Source organism: Macrobrachium rosenbergii, chromosome 12 (genome assembly GCF_040412425.1).
Source record: "Macrobrachium rosenbergii isolate ZJJX-2024 chromosome 12, ASM4041242v1, whole genome shotgun sequence".
NCBI lineage: Eukaryota > Metazoa > Arthropoda > Malacostraca > Decapoda > Palaemonidae > Macrobrachium > Macrobrachium rosenbergii.
In genome coordinates, this window is record NC_089752.1 from 32533891 (window position 1) to 32551383 (window position 17493).

General features: G+C 37.7%; 1 protein-coding gene across 1 annotated transcript in view; it reads right to left on the reverse strand.

Moving 5' to 3' along the window:
- Positions 1–17493, reverse strand: part of LOC136843614 (protein slit-like) — a 531345-nt gene that overhangs the window by 18768 nt on the left and 495084 nt on the right. The window contains exons 20-27 of the mRNA XM_067112148.1: positions 11358–11557; positions 11041–11180; positions 10686–10855; positions 10241–10439; positions 9750–9984; positions 4047–4270; positions 3708–3910; positions 2593–2779 (exon numbers count right to left, since the gene is read on the reverse strand). Coding sequence (XP_066968249.1) covers positions 2593–2779; positions 3708–3910; positions 4047–4270; positions 9750–9984; positions 10241–10439; positions 10686–10855; positions 11041–11180; positions 11358–11557 — 1558 coding nt within the window. The remainder of the gene's footprint in view (positions 1–2592; positions 2780–3707; positions 3911–4046; positions 4271–9749; positions 9985–10240; positions 10440–10685; positions 10856–11040; positions 11181–11357; positions 11558–17493) is intronic.

The following is a 17493-nucleotide window of genomic DNA, read 5'->3' on the forward strand; positions in this document are numbered from 1 at the left end:
ATTGTGATTATCAGTGTGTATTTGCATTCGAGATGCAAACACTAATCTCTAAAAAGGCTTTGCCTCAGAGGAAATGTCCTGAGATAGGTAACAACCCATGTTTTCTTTATCTAGCCTCTCTTGATACTGATCCTTATTCGACTTTTAGCAGATGCAGATCAAATGATTGCAATGTAAGTAACCTGAGTTCAGAGTGTCGTGATTGGTCTCCAGAGCAATGAAAGTGTTTTGTTAAGAAAAAAATGCAAGAGGAAATTGGGTGTTCCATCATGGGAAGGCTTTGTGCCTGATTTTACTCCTCGTTCTTCTATTGCTTGATCTCTAGATAGTTTGAGGAAGGGGTCAGGAGATCTTGTGATTGAATTAGCTGCATCTGTTCTTTCTGTGGGGGGTTGTTTGTCTTCCCCTTCTGTGAGGAAGAAAGCAGCACCCCCTAGTACTGTTGTTTCAGGGATGGTTATGGAGAAGCTAACCAAGCGCTGGTCTTCATTAGGCCTACCAGGGGAGGTCCACCTCTTGTCTTCCCATCTCCCAGTGTCAGCCGCCATGTCAGTCTCTACAACTATGGTGTCTGTGACTTCTGCTTGCATTTCATCGGCCGTGCCTCTACCATCGGTTTCCATTCCTGGGCCTTCTATGTCTTCTCCCCGTGACTCCTTTGTTCAAGCCCTGGTGAAGAGAGTCAAAGGTGCACTTATTCAGAAGTTTGGCCACTCCAATATGAAGGGATGTCGTGGATCTCCGTCTTCCTCGTTGTCTTCTCATTCATCTTCTTCGTCGTCTGTTTGTTCCATTCCACGAAGGCCTTGTAGGAAAAAGGACTTCGTGGCCCCTCCTTGCAAGAAGATCTGCAGGCCCTCTTTGGATTCCCACTCCAATTCTCCTTCGTCGGGGGACATGGTCAATTGTCCGTCTCCGAGAGTTGACTCTCGGTCAGTTAATTACGGCCGTATTGTTGCCTCCAAGTTTGTTCATAGTTTGTCTCCAGCTGCCCCTCAGGGGTTACACGCATTACAGACGGCCATGTTTGTCAAGATTCATGGCCATATGTCTTCTACTTTAGCTACTGATGAGCGTCACCTAGTTCCTGTTTCTTGTGCGGCAACGCACTCTGCAAGAGAAGTCTCCTCTAGGAGCCATAGATCTATGGATCAGGTTCCTCCTCAAGTTGCAGTCATTTCGTTTTCTTCTGCTTGTCCTACTCATGAAACGAGGGTTAAGACAACGGCTGTTAAGAAGATGACAAGGCGGCCTTAAAGAAGTCGACATTACACCTAAGGGAATGTTCTCGTGATTGGGACCATTCCTTTCTTAGGACAAGTAGTCCAGGTCTTGTTCGTGCAGCTGTGACCATTCTCCATGTGACGAGAGTCCTTTATGGTCACAGAATCAACCACGGCCATCCTCTCCTTTAACATATAGTCCATGATCTCATTCTCGCAGGCAGGATAGATGGGACCAATAGTCCATGATCTCATTCTCGCAGGCGGGATAGATGGGACCACTATTAAGACAGAGTCCCTTCGCGTTCATTAGAACGATATATACCAAAAGTGTTAGGTCCTCATTGTTCTTATGCTCCAGTAGTGAACAATGATGCATGTATGGGATGCCGCTGATTCAGTTGACAAGCCGGACTGAGAAATTCGTGGCCTGCAGACAATGAGGAACTTCTAACTACATAAGCAGAAGTTATGGAACCCCTTCATGGGTACAAAATTAGCAGAAGAGACTGTGGCTACCAGTTCAGACTATCCTTCGGGTCTTGAAGCCCTTGTGGGACCCAAGAAAGAAACAAAGGCATTGTTGCATGTTCTAACCATGCTGAGTGTCCTCAACCAAGTGAATCCTATATAGACAGGACAACTCTCTTTGGCCTATTAGGTCATTTACATTGCTCCCTCCTCTTCCACAATATAGACATTTTTATGTAACTCCTAACATTGCATTACAACTGAGGCAGGTGGATCCAGACCTAGTTCGCCTAGGCACGGGTCTTTCTTTAAATGAAATCCAGGCAGAGGGCACCACCTTTAGGCACCAAGAGTCGGCTACAATGGGAATGTCTGCTTCTACAGCGTTCCAGGCAGTCTCGTGGCTCAATCTGTCGTCAACGACAGTTGGCAAGAATTCTTCAGCTGCCATGTCTAGCGACAGTGAGGAGAATGCCACCTTTCTTGGACTGTTGCAGTCCAGTGACAAGACTATTTCATATCTGGCTCACCTAACAGCAAACTTGTGTGCTAATTGGTTGTTGAAAAGACGAGATGCTGCCTCTCTAAGATCTCATGATTCTACCTTGGCACTGAGGAACGGAACAGTTCTAGGATCTTCGTCACTCTTCCTTAAGGACCAAGTTGAGGCTGCAGCGGACAGGTAACGAGCGGACAGTGATGACTGATTATTTTGGAAGTAATACAGGTACAGCCCAGAAATGGTGACAGTTTTATATGCTGTGCACTTGTTTTTATATTTGGGCCAGCTTGAGAATTTTGACAAACAGGATCTACTGTATATCAACATCAAGGACTTTTTTAATATTAGCAAACTGTATATATGCTCACTTTTTATATTTATACAAAACAACCTTACCTTGATCACAAAATCTGCCTGACCAGCCAGTACGACAGCGGCAGTAGTAGTCAGGGCGATTATTCTCACGTTTGGCCTTGCATCTTCCTCGTCTGCATTTGTGATTTTCACATGGATCTCTCCTTTCAACTTCATCCTCTACTACTTCTTTCTTCCTGTGTGCTTCCTCCAAGGCTGGTGGGTGGATCTAATTGGGAGATATTATTATTGAAGCAAGCATAAGACTATGCATGCAAGCATACAGCTATGCATAAATTATTGTTTGACTAATTGTAACCTTATCATTAAAGAAATGGAGTGTATTTTACCCTTACATGCTCCAAATTAAAAAATACCTCAAATTCTATACAACCAATGAGAATGCAAAACATTCACTTATCATTGAGATTATGATGCAAATGGATTGGACACCATACTAGGTGAGGCAATCCCAAGTTACAAGTACTGTGAGTAAAGGCTGGATTAAAGGAAATCAGCAAATGTAAATACTGGTCATACTTCCTAGAATTTATATTTTCATCATCATGTAAATATACACAAAAGTACTGTAATGTTTTCTTATTTGTACTTGAAATCCATGTCACTCTATTTTAACTGAAAATAAGAAAAGATAAACTAAAATGGTTTGTTTCCTTGTGATAGCTCTATCTCAAGCATCCTTTAAGAAGTAAAAAATTTTCTGCCTTGTATGGCTTTCTATATTTACGATAAATTCATAGTTCCTGTGAACAGTAACCGCTACACTTTCCAAAACAGCTCCATGAATCCATTTCATTATTGTAACATTCACTTTATATGCTGTATGTATTTTCTAGCTTAAATGCCAACATATGTACTGTAATTTCTGTTAATACCTTTTTAGATGCCTGTGACAAGTATATGAATAAACATGTATCAGAAACAATACAGTTGTGTGACAAAACATGGTAGTTGCACAATAAAGGCAGTATACATTTATATAGTAATTTTGTAGAGCCCTAAGTGAACCTAAATTACTGAAGTTCCAAAGATTAAAATAACTTGTCATCAACTCCAAACCTTCTTCCACTTTATGAATACTATGATTTCATCATAAACATGCCAGTTGTAAATGCAACATATAATTTTCTTCATACCTGTACTTCGTTAACAACGCAGTTGTCACCACATGCTTTTTCTTCTTCCAGAAGAGCAACAGTGCTTGACACACGGTTATGGTGGTGTTTAAGTCCCTGATCCCTGACAGTCTCTTCTCCACCACATCCTGGGGCTACTTTATGTTGCTGACCAGACCCTAGATCTGTGAGTCGTCCATTTAGATACAAGCGCTCAATACACCCTGTTCATTTGATGAAAAAGAAGAGAGAAGTGCTTGTAAAATAATCTGCTCTTTTATGGAGCACTAAAGTAAGGTTGATTATTATAAAAGCAAGTGTTTGATTGATCATGAATACATAACTAAAGACTTTTCTTACCATTAAAACTTCCTGTTTCTCTTAAATGCCACTTCTTCATGGCAGCCTGTGATACTTCCTTGGGTAAACCACCAATGTAAAGTGGTACAGAAAGCTGTAAGTACTCATTGACACCATCGTTGACAATTGAACGTGCTGTACCATGGTCAATGCAGAGAGTAAAGTTCTGTTTCTCAACTATTAGCTCCAGTACGTGCCAACCGCCATCATTTACAATTTCATAGCTGTAAATGTAATTTCATTTTTATTATACCAAAAAAAATAAAGCTTAATGTCCTTCTAATGCATTTTTTAAACATTAGTATTCCCATACTTCAGAACTTTTGGCAACTAAAACTAATTTGTGGGAGCAAAGCAAAAACATTGCTAAATATAGACCTTATAGTGTACTATAATGGTACACTGAAGTTACCTTAAACTATATACAATAATGATCTTAAATAGAAGTCTCCAAAATAAGGTCTATGGGGCTAGATCTGGCATGTCACAAAATTTTATCTGATCTGCAGCAACTTGAAATACATTTAAATTTAACAAAATTATTCCTATTCATGTTTTCCCACACAGCCAGGTAGATGATGCATGCACTCCATCACTCCCTTTTATCTTGCACAAAACTTCTGAATTTGTCAGCTAAGAATGAAGACTCCAATTGCCAGCATTTTTAATTTATTTGCTTTCAGTGAAATTCTTTCTTTTAACATGTTTATTTTTCCTATTGTAAGCCACAAATTTGTCAAACTCTCGGTGGTAAACATTTGTAACATATCAGCAAACCACAGAGTAGCTTCAGTTATTCATAATTTTTTCTGAGGATTTGCTAGTTTAAAATTCTTACTGACTGTATTTCTCAACTGTAAGCAAACCACTGATTTACTTGGAACTGTCGTGTTCTGCATATTATGCTAATTACAAAGAGATATGACTAAATAACTCGATTAAAAACTTTTTCTCTGGATAACATTAACATTTAAAAAATAGGTGGTTTTGCCTTTGCACTGCCAAGAATGGAGACTGCTAATCTAATACAAACCTCTGTATATCATACAGTCAACTCCTGCAAGTCTTTCAACTTTCATTACTGATGCAAAAATGTGATAATCTCCTGTGTTACAATTTACTTCATGATATCAAAATCAACCAGCTTCAAGGAGGACAGCACCTCAGATCATAGGTTAAGCAGAAAGTGTATAAATGTATAAATATGAACTGCCTAGGGCCTATAATTCTCTAAGCAGCAGGGATCTAGTCCCTTTTGAAAAAAACCCAAAAATTTTGAAGAGGCAAGACTTCAAAATGCTGAGTTTTGCGACTGGAATCTATTGGGATGATTATATGATATGAAATTGCTGATGGAATGGTTCTAGATGCCTGCAAACTGAGATAGTTTTGGCATGAGATGAGAATGAGAAAGGATCAGAAAAAGAAAATGTTTGATACAGAAGCACCAGAAAAGAAGACTAGATTGGGTTCAAGCAGAAAGTGTACAGAACTTATGTCTACTGTTAATCTAACTCGGGTTAACAATGAATGATGATTATATTACGACCACTACAGAAGTTGCTTGTACAGCTATCCCGGGCTATAATGTGATTTTCATATTTGCGACCTGTAGGTATGCAAATTCTCCATAATTTTAAAATTGCTATAAATATGTAAATATATCAACCATTTTACTATTCTTGAGTAATACAGTGAATTACATGAATGAATAATACCCTACCAATGTCCTTTAAGATGAGTAAGAATTCCTAACTTACTCCTGGAAGATACAGTGTATGGGCATTGTGGAAAAAAATTACCTTATTCTTGGGATTTAGACAAATTATCATTTCTGTCAAGACTACCTGTTCAGTATATTAAGGTATGAAATAAAAACCTACTTGGATAATGTACCTGAAAAGATCAGCATAGCCAAAGTTATGATACAACTAAATATTAGCTGATAAAAAACTTGATATTCCTAGAAGTGATGTCTTTTTAACACTGAAAAGTTAATACAGTATTGTGGTCAACAAGAGAAAACCTATGCCATGACTACAATACAGTCAACTGAAAATCAGAATGTGCACAGTTCATCACGAGACACATCATTAAAACATTTGCAGAGCCAATTCCCACAAAATATAAAAGCCCACACAAAGAAAAGTGGAAAACAGAGGAATTGAGAGTGTAACGGTGATAGGATCCTGATTTTTAAAATGGAGGTTATTAAGATAATTTTATAGTTGCAGTTAATAATATATCAAATCTTATCTATATAAATATGAAGCTGGAAAATAAGCAGCACTGTGCATAAAGGATTATGTCACATTTCTGAAGTTACTGTAAAAAAGTTATTTCTTTCATTAAGTTTGGTTAACTTAAAGATAATTTCCTCAATAACTAATTTTGGTTAACTTGACAAAGATAATTTCCTCATGTCTTATTCAAGTCATTAATAGTTCTTTATTACAAAGTCAATAATTTTTTCCCAAGGGTTTACAAATTTCCAGGGGCACAAAGAATCCAGTAACCAAGAACACCATTCTTTTTTGGCTCTAAGAGGTCTACCATTGTCTGTCTCAGTCAGACTGCAATCAACAGACTAGTTAAAATTAAGAAACTAAGGGTAAGCAAGCAGACTGCTGTCAGAGAATAAAACCAAACTACAACAACTTCATCCCCACTGCTATCCCTATGCTAAGGGGTCAGCAGCCTGGTGCACCTTTTCCAATTATTTCTGTCAAAAGCATCTCCCTGTGCTACACCATTCTCCAAATCCTTCCTCACTTAATTCTGCCTTCTAATTCTTTGCCTTCCTCCTCACTCATACTTCAACATGACCAACCATCTTTATCTTTTAACATTCTCACTCCGGCTTCTGTTCCTCATTCCTCTTTAATGCACGTTTCTGGACCAGACATCATCAGTGTGATTATGTTAAAATAGATATTTATATGTTTATTTGGTATTCTTTTATCACAAACTACCTGTCACCTCCCTCTATTTCTCCCAAATTGCTTTTATCCTGCTCTCAACCTCAGCTTTACAGCCTCCCCACCCCCTGGCTTAAAGTAGATCCATATACTTTAAACTGACTACCAGTTTTAACTCTAGGCCTCTTATATATTGTATAATTAACCTATCCCATCCGTATTTGCTGGACACTATAATCTCACTTTAACTCACATTTACTGTACTGTCATACCACCCCATTTAAGAGATTTCTGCCACTCTTATATTTCTGTGCAATTCTTCTTCAGTCTCTGCCATTATCATCAAATCATCTGCATATAAAACACTCATAGATTTTCATTCCTAATCCATTACCTCCATAACCAGCGCAAACAAAAATGTGCAAAATGCTGATCCTCAAGGTAAACTAATTCTAACTTCATATGTCCTTGTATACATCATTTCAACCAACCTAGCAACTTTCCTGGCACTTTTCTTTTTTTTAAACACCAAAACATTACCTCCCCTGGTATTCTTTCAAAAGCCTTCTCTAGGTCTTTAAATGCAAATCAGAAGTTGTGATGATCTTTTGGCCTCTCTTCCTGCAACTCTCTTTCTATATAGAGAACATAAGCTGTAACTCTACCGCTAATGAAATCATACTGCTGTTTGCCAGCTTGTAATCTTCCATCAAGTATTCTTTCTAAAACATTCAGCAGATGTTCTGCTTCCTTGATCATCTGTAATTAACACACTACATAATATCTCCCTTCTGTTCAAACTCATTTACCATTTCACTTTCTTCCTAGTCATTCGGCATTATTTCCTCCTCCTAGTTTACCCTTTACAGTTCCAGTAACTATTCTTTTCCCTGTATAAAAGGACCTTCAACACTTCGATTTCCACTTCTGATGGACCTAGAGCTTTGCCATGCATTTTACTTACAGCCTTCTGCACTTCTATTAACTGTCTCATTAGTGGCCTCACTATGCTCCTCACCTCTCCCAAATATCCTCTCATTTTGCTTAAAAGATGCTTATAAATCAAACCACCTTCATTTAAGTCATCATCATTGTTTCATGTCATGATCCTTATGCAAGACATTTCCTTATCTACCTTTAATGACACCTGACTGACTGATCTTGTCTTTGCTTTTTCCTTGAACTTGAATTTCTGTAAATATCTTTTTCATCTTTCTTTGTACCTGACTTTCTATTCAATTCCTCCATAACTCTTCCAATAGCTATGCCCATTAAGGTCTGTTCCTTTTTCACTTCTCTACACTGTTCCTTGGCAACTTGCACATCTCACCTTCCAATCCATGAAAGCTCTAAACTTCTACCTAACCGAATCCTGTACATCTCTATTCCACCACCACTTTCCATCCATTTTTGACACTCCATAGCCACCTGTTTGCCCAAATGCTTCCTCCTTTCACGTGGGGTGCTTTTATATTTCAGAAATTTTCTACTACCAACTCCATCCTCTCTTAAATTTATTCCTAACTGATGTCTTTCTATTACGTTCCTCTTTTAGTGCTCACACTGTTGTTCTTCAATATCCTATATTTCAATTATTATTCTCTACAACCTCGTCTTGGGTCCCTACTCATTTTGATATCCATCACTATCAACCTATAATGTTTCAAACATATGGTAGCCAATCAGGCTCTGTATTCCACCACTCTCTTCTGTTACTGAATGATGATCAGTCTTCACAAACAAGGTGTTAAGACAAATTAATTCGTAACTATGCCATTTCCAGTACATGCTCTCCATTTCCATTCCTTAATCTAAATCCAGGGCCTTCATGAAACTCCTCATATTCACTTCTACTCTTTCCTACTCTACCATTCATATCTGCTCTTAGGATTATTTTTTCTCCTTCCTTTACCATTCTAATTGCTATTCCAATTCTTCCCTAAATATTCCCTTCTGTTGTTCCTGGCAACCTACCTGGTGTGGGAATGTTGAAATTACATTAAAAATATCCTCCCCTACTAACAACGCTATTATAAGCCAATCACTAACTTTTTTATTTTTTACTTCCACCACTTTTCTTTCCACTCACTATTGACTATAACTCCTTCTCCATTTCTTCCTATTTGTGACCCACAACAGTAAAGCTTAACCCATTGCTTACCTCTCTCTTTCCCTTTCCCTTCCACCTAGTCCCTTTGTGCACAGAGAACATTTTCCACAATCTCTATTAACTTTCCTGTCAATTTTCCACTCTTTCACTCAGTTCTTTAACTACAGTCGTGAACCCTGCAGTACCCCACATCCATTTACCATGCCAGTAAGGGGATTCTGATTTGCTTCATCTACTAGGAATGCCCTAGCCCTATTCTCATTCCTTATTGCACCTGGCATGATTCAACAAAAGCAGATATAGTTTCACACAAAGGAATGTGTCTACACACTATGGGTGACTGACAAAGAATGAAGGTCAGTAAAATTTTTTATCAGTAACAAGGATTTTGGAGAGCACAGTATTACAGTACCTAATAACACCCCTCAAAGGTGAGCCAAAGATAAGTGCACCATCCTTTAAATGGCACTATAGTTCAAAATCTTTTTTTACATTACCATGACTGATAAATTTTGGTTTAAATGCAGCCTGAATATCCAAAAAACCAAATTCAACCATACAGTTTATCATCAAATAACTAATCATCTTAAGTGTTGGGTTTTCAAAAACATAGATCTCTGACATCCAAAGAACAGTTTTGCAAAAATGCCACTGAATATCAAGTATATATTGTACCTGAACATGTTGGAAACTGGGTGATTTCCAACATCAAAGGAAATCCTGAGACGCCCCTTGAACAGCTCAACGGCAAGGTGGGCAGACTCGCCTGTGTAAAGTATGACACCATCTTGACTAGTTGTGCGGAAAAGGAAAGTAATGTTGGCTGCAGGTCTAGTCTTCAATGGCTCTAGAGCTAGGAATGAATTATTGGTGCCAAAATGTACCCTTGTAAGATATTCACAGTGCTTTCCTGAAAAATAAGAAACTTCTAAGCATTTCATCATAATCAGTTTAATTTACAAGAAAAAAATAAAACATTACATAAACATTTACAGGACTATATGAATTAATAATTATTTATTACAATATTGAAATGGATGGTAACCTACCTGGATCACAGCTACCATTTTATTGCATCAGTGGGAAGGTAATTATTCTTACTTTAATATTACAGTGCATATGAGTATTAAAATAAGCAACAAGAGTATGCATGAGTGAAACATTACCTGAAAATCCTGGAGAGCACTTGCAGACATAATCTTTTGAATTGGGTGGCACAAAACAGATGCCATTCTGACAGTCATTCTGCTGGCAAGGTGAAGTCTGTAGAAACACTGCTGGTCCTACTTCACAGAACTTTCCAGTATAGTCATTTATGCACTTGCAGGTGTACTCATTCACCCCATCAACACAGGAAGCTCCATTCTGATCGTGATATTAACAATTACTAAGCATAAACCAATGCCACTTAAAAGTTGAACTGTTTGATATCAAAAGAGCAATATTTCTTATATCATGGTCTCTAAACTACAAAACTTACAATTTTACAAAATGAAACACTTTTCTAAAAAACAAATTGAAAAAACACATGACTACTGTACTTTTGAAAGTATGTTATTTCCATACTAAAAGTGAGGTACTGTATTATACTATAACCAAAGTTTGTTATACCTGACACAGGTGATTAGCACAGTCATCAATGTTTTCAGTGCAATTTTCTCCAGCATATCCCAAGGTACACTGACATTCATAATGTGTGAAATGGTCAACACAAGTAGCTCCATTTTTGCATGGGTTAAACTCCTTGCTACAATAAGGAATCTTACGCTCACAGTAATCACCTGTAAGAAAATTATACTCAAGATGGAGCTTGGAAAGTAAAATATTTGAAACTAATAGCTAACCTCTTCAATGCTCTACTAACAAATTTCAAGTGAACATTGTGAAATATTCTACAAAGGATGAAAGACCATAGAGAACTATTGCAATTAAATAAGGAACAAGGGCGCTTACTGACATTACACACCTGTGTAACCTGCAGGGCACTGACACTTGTATTCCTGGACAAGGTCAACACATGTTGCATTATTTTCACATTTGTTGTCTACACAGTCATCAATATTCACTTCACAACGATCCCCTTCAAATCCAGCAGGGCAATGGCAGCTGAAAGATATAATCAAGTGGGCTTCACAGACACTAATTACAAGTTGTGACTAATCTTATAGTATGAAATATTCTATAATTTTAAAGGAAAATTTGTCATAAGTAAAGGAACATGTCCAGAAATCTTAATACTGTATTCACTTTGGCTTCACAAATTGTACTGACTATACTACTTACCCAAACCTTCCAGCTTCAAGGATCTTACATGTACCAAAGTTCTTGCATGGGTTACCATAACAAGCATCTATTTTGTATTGGCAGTTTGGGCCATAAAAGGCTGGAGGACAGATGCACTCATAACTGCGATTAGCCAGAGGTCGACAAGTAGCATCATTTTCACAAGGGTGACTATAGCACATGTCACATTTTGCCAGTACCTATAACAATAAAGAAAACGAAAAAATGGCTGAAGTGAAAAAGGGCTTTCGCTAAATTAAAGTTTATTAAAAATCTGAATTTTTTATGCAATACCATCAGCATAATATATAACTTATAAAAAGTACTGTATTTTACTTTAGAGTTCATAATTCACTAACAGAAGATACAAATGAAATGTTAACTGCAAGTTATATATAAGTCCAGTGTGCTCTTTTCTCAAAATCATGAGGTGTCAATGTACAGAAACAATGCAATATGCAATGTATAAAATGGCCAGTTCAGCTATTCCTCATATAATCAGCTACAGATCCAGGCTGAAACTTAATTTTTAGAAAAAACCTTCAAATTATATGGCTGCCATGATACACTATAAAAAGTGAAATAGCAGTTGTGTTTTAAGCTTATTTCTGAGCTGCAGTAAACATACAATGTCCTCGACTTCTATAACTGGCATCACACATCTGGCTTACTAATCTTGTCTATGACCTATGAATTCTAAAACCATCACATTGTAACAAGACATTAAAGAATACCCTGCAGTATATCTAACCCAAGTTACTATATTTGATGGCATATAAGCTTTAATGTTTTACTCACTACTTTTGGTCTTTCCCTATTATTACTGTTCACCATTCAATTATAAACAAGTCCTTCAAGTAGTTTTATTGGAGTCTAGAACTCTGATTTTATGGTTTGGGTTACACTAACTTGAAATATGTAATAATAATGATGGCACATAATACTGGGGCCCTGTGAAGTAGAATATAATAAAAAAAAAACATTTCTAGAGTCAATGCAGATAAGTATTAACGTTGTTGGATTATGGAGTGACAGCACAGCACACCAGAAAAAACTTGGACAAAATATGCAACAAAGATAGCATGAAAAATTTTTTAATAATGACAAAATATTGGTGTAAAATACAAAAACAAAAGGCAATAAGCTCAGACAGAAATATAGGTAAAACATGAAATCAGACAGGAACAATCACTGAAGTGAAAATGTCGCACAGAACAAGAATATTGTTCTCCAAAACTGCATGCAGTTGAAACATGTTTCTGCAACATAGTCAAATTATTCACCAAAATTTGGGCACATTCAACAAATGTACATTTAACAAACTTGACAATCCTGCTTCAACCCCTCAACAACTGCATCTAAAAACAAGGTTAAAAAAACAAATCAAACACTTATTACCAAGGGAACCGACACACTCACTGTGCAAATCTTACAACACCCTTTAGCTGCTACATTAGTAATGACACCCAGTAATTATATCACATGCCCCCATGATCTGATCACAACTTCTAACAAAGCAGAAACAATTGGCATAAATCACAGCAAACAAAAAAAAAATTAAAACCAACTGCTACAAGAACAAAAAATTAACTAAAATTTAAGAAACATTACTCCATAACACAATCTGGTCTCTAAACTGGGGATCATCCCCTTCTCAGATACATTGCCATCTCACTTGCTCCTGCCCCTCACTTCCACCTCATTTTCTTGACAGCTCTACTCAACTGATTAACAGGCAACATTTTGGATGTCAAGGACATGTTGAAGCATTCCATCCACTGACATTATTTCAAGATTTGACAGCTTCAACTACACTACTCACATCACACCGAACCATCATGCTCCCTTCTTTAGCAACATGCCACTTGCCCCCATTAGATCTTTGCTCTTCATTCTCTCCAACACTAATCTCAATGTCCTCTCCACCATATCTCCTACAAAGTCCTCCTATCCTATACCCTCCTCTTAATGTATTTACAAGCCACTCATATCCATCCAACAAACAGATAGCGACCTACCAGCCTTCAACACACTGAAAAAATGAAACTCCTGCCTAGTCAGACACTCTGGCAATGAGGGTATTTCACTCCCTTTGAACATTAGCTCCAAGTCCATGTTCCTTTCCAGCTGAAGTCCCAAAGCAGCTTCTCCTTCTAAGGGCTGTGGAGGTTTGGAAATCAAAACCAAACCTGCTTACAACGCTTTGTAAATTCTACAACAGTTAACTGAGATTCACTCTGTAAGATATCATCTGTATAAGTACCTCAGCATCCTTGATGCTTTCTATTTCTGTGAGAATTGTCTCCAAAATCTTGGCCCTGATATGTAGCACACAGCTGAGTCTGAATCCTAGTCTTGTTAAACAAAGAGTCTTTCCTTTGAATCTGACCAGCTGGTAAGTCCATGAATCCTCTGCAATTCTTATTTGCAAATACTGTTATGATGATTTCAAATCTACAGTACTATGGTAGTATTCCCTACTGTCTGTCTCCAGTCATAGTTTTTTGCTACACACATGTGTCACTTAATCTCCTGTGTGACATTCCACAAGAAAGTTCAGTTCTCTAGAAGAACAGACACATACATTACCTCAACAACGAGAACAAAACTTATGTGGGTCTAAAGCATCAAGACATGAAGCAGCCACATGCTTGCTCATGACCCTTACATCTGTGCTGCTCTTGTACTTCATGACAGAAAAAACACAGCAGCCAAGCCAACAATACAGAAAAGTTACAAATAGAAAACAGAAAAACAAAGAAATGTAAACTCAGCTACATCTATCCAAGGAAGAAGAGAGGAGTAGCAATGTACATGGCTGAAAAATGTAGTTCCCAGATGCTAGGAAGTTGTGGTTCACCCCTCGCTCACTAATGCCACCATATGGCTATCCTTATAACTATGTTCTTTTAACTGTTCAGCTATGCACAAAAGACATTCTCCACTTAAAAGGTGATTGTCTGTATTCCTGTATGAACAAATTCCATTCTCAAAAGTCTATCACAGGTCAAACTTCATTCTTCATTGGGTGTTCTACCACCATCAAAGGCAACATACCACTTTCAGCCCCATCTCCCCATGGTGGCAAGATGCCATTATCAATACATCCTTCAACTTCTCAAATTCTTTCCTCTTCTTACTTTTCAGTTCTATATCATAACTAGTCCTATTTCTCAATACAGGCAGCATGTCTTACAAAACCAACTTGACTCTCCAATGCCCTCCAGCTAACTTTGCCTTAAAAACCTAATCCTCCAAAATACAATCTTAACCCTCTCTATTCTTGCCTTTCAATTCCTTGGTCATGGTCAATGAATACTGCATGCTGAGCTTCAGCTTCTGCCTACTAAATGTTAAGTCCCCCAGCAACTTTATCACATCCATACCTAACAACATGTCAACAGTCATTTTATGTTTAACATTCATTCCCACAGGGCTTGTATGTACTACTAACACAGCGCTCTTCCGTCAAATGCATTAAGTCATTTTCCCCTTCAAAATTACCCACCAAATTTAAATTTACCACTGTGGTTGAGCAGCCAGTGTTCAATAATGCTCTCATACAAACAAGAGACCTAGAAAATGCCAATACAATAATGCCCTTATATCAGCAGAGACCTAGAAAACCCACGTACGAGTACTGTATATCACTAATCTTGATCAGTTCATCACGAGCGTCACAACCACCTTCTGATGAGTACTATTTTTATGTTGTAGCCACCAGTTATTCAATCTGGCACAACATGAACCAAAGTGTCAGCTCAAACATGTGTTCATATTTTCTGCTTAATAAAGGCACCAGATCCTCCACAGTTTATCATTTACCATATAAAACATGGGGTATAACATGGTTGCAGCACCAACATTTTCAAAGAAACCAAGAAGACTCACTACGGTAGTCTACCTCAGAGACCTTCAAGACAGCACCTTCTTCTAGGATTCTGAGAATTACCTCATCAGTTCAGGGCATTCAAAAGGTACAGTATTGTGAACTTATGTTGTCTCTCCCCACTTATGCAAACAAGTCAGGGAAGATAGTAAATTATATTTTATTGTGGATGGGCCCACAAGCTGTAGCGATTTTTGATAACTGGACACACTTATCAGCTGATTAAAACTTAACCCCAGTGAAGTTTGGAATGCTTTCCATAGTTATTTGGAGCTTCAGTCCAATTTTGGGTTATCAAGGTTTCAGTTGAGACATATTAAGCAATAAATAGTAAACCAGTGGATGCTTATCTAACTAGGCTTAGAGTAAATGCTCAGAATGTAACTTTAGCAATCCAGGAGCCTTTGAGAACAGTTTAACTGATTAACTGATCAAAGATGTAATTCATTTACTAGTGCAGAAAAATCTACTTGACCATGACCCTAGATAATTACTAGACCTAGCAAAAACCTTTGAAGCAACACAACTGCATTTACAACAGTCAGGCCACACAAGGAATGTTGATGAAAATCATATAAGCAATCATAACATATCAAAACAAGCCTACTATGTGGAGACAGTTGCCGGCCTCAGGTCAACAATACAAAAAGTATCATAAGCTAGGCATTGGGGCAAAATGCATAACTGAAAGAAGTCCAGCAAATCAAGAAACAGTAAGGATAGCAGCCACTATGAGAGCTGTCACAACATAACCCTTGGACAACCACAAAAACATGGAAAAAGTAAATTCTTTAATTGTCGATGAGTCACTTTCAAGCATCAGTGAACATCATCTGCCTACATCCTTTGAAAATCTGCATTTTAGTTTAATAAGTGCCACAGTCAACTTGAATAAGATTTCAGATAAGTCTTGCATCTATGCAGCAGTACAAACAGAACCATATATTGGGAGGTGGGCAAATTTGATATTGATGCCGAAGGAAATTTGTTACCTCAAGAAGTCGTATCAATTCTCAAGGAAATCTTATTGACCTTGTTTCATTTAAAACTACATCAAGTGCATATGGTGGACCTGAAATACACCACCATGGTACATTTACATTGCCATGTTCTTCTGAGGGCAGTACTGTGGTTCGAGCAACATTCAATTTAACTGACACTCCTGGACTAGTAATTTATGGATATCGCATGGCACTGAATTAGGTTTTGTCAAGATGAATTGCCGAGTTTGTGAAACACAGCTAATAACATTAAGCCAATCAAATCTGTTAATGATTTGCAACAAATGCATCCTGACTGGTCTGAAGGCATAGGAAAGCTCACAGGTTATTACAACCTCCTCAAGAAAATCACCAGGCAGTGACCCACTCCCCTAGATAAGAGTCTTTGTATTCACTTAGATCCAAAGGATCTGAAGAAAGCACTCAGAAGAGAAGAGCATCATGTCCCTAACATTGAAGAACTTACCTACAAGTTTGCCAAATACCGCTGAGTGTAACATAGCTCTTTTACATATGCTATTATAAAAGGAATATGAATTCCAGTGGAACTATGACCAAGAAAGAGCCTTCAATAACCTTAAAATGTCACACTCAAACTCTAATCCAAACAAGCCTTCAGTACTACAAATCAATACCAGGCAAGAGGCATGAAGAGCAGTATTGACTCTAGAAGGCAAACCCATTGCTGTCATCTCTAAAAGTTTAACCTACACAAAGATATGACATGTAAATGCTTAGTGAGAATTACTTGCATGAGTCTTTTGAGAAAAGAGATTTCATATTTATTCAACAAGAGTTTTTGCATCGAGTCAGACTACAAAACCCTGGAAATATCTTCATGAAAGATTTACATCCAGTGCCTGCTAGACTTCAAGGTATGCAGTTGAGACTACAAAAGTACGACTACTGCATCTGCTGCAAGCCTGGAAAAAGATGTGATTTTAGCTGCAAATCTCTCAAGAATGATAAAATCACCAAAATTTAGTGATGCCATTTCAGTAACTTTTGCATAGTTTAGTAAAAACTTTCCTCAAGAGTCACAAGGAGCCACAAAGCAAGATGGTGAATGATGCATGCTCATCAAAACATCATGGAGGGTTTCTTGAAAAGCAGCTAGCTGTGCACTTAAGTTTATGAAAGTAATGGGAGTTTCCTAGACAATATTTGCAATGGATATAGAGTAGTACTCAAAGGACAACAGATAATTTTCCTTCAGAACTCCAAGAACTCATCTCCAGAAGTTTCA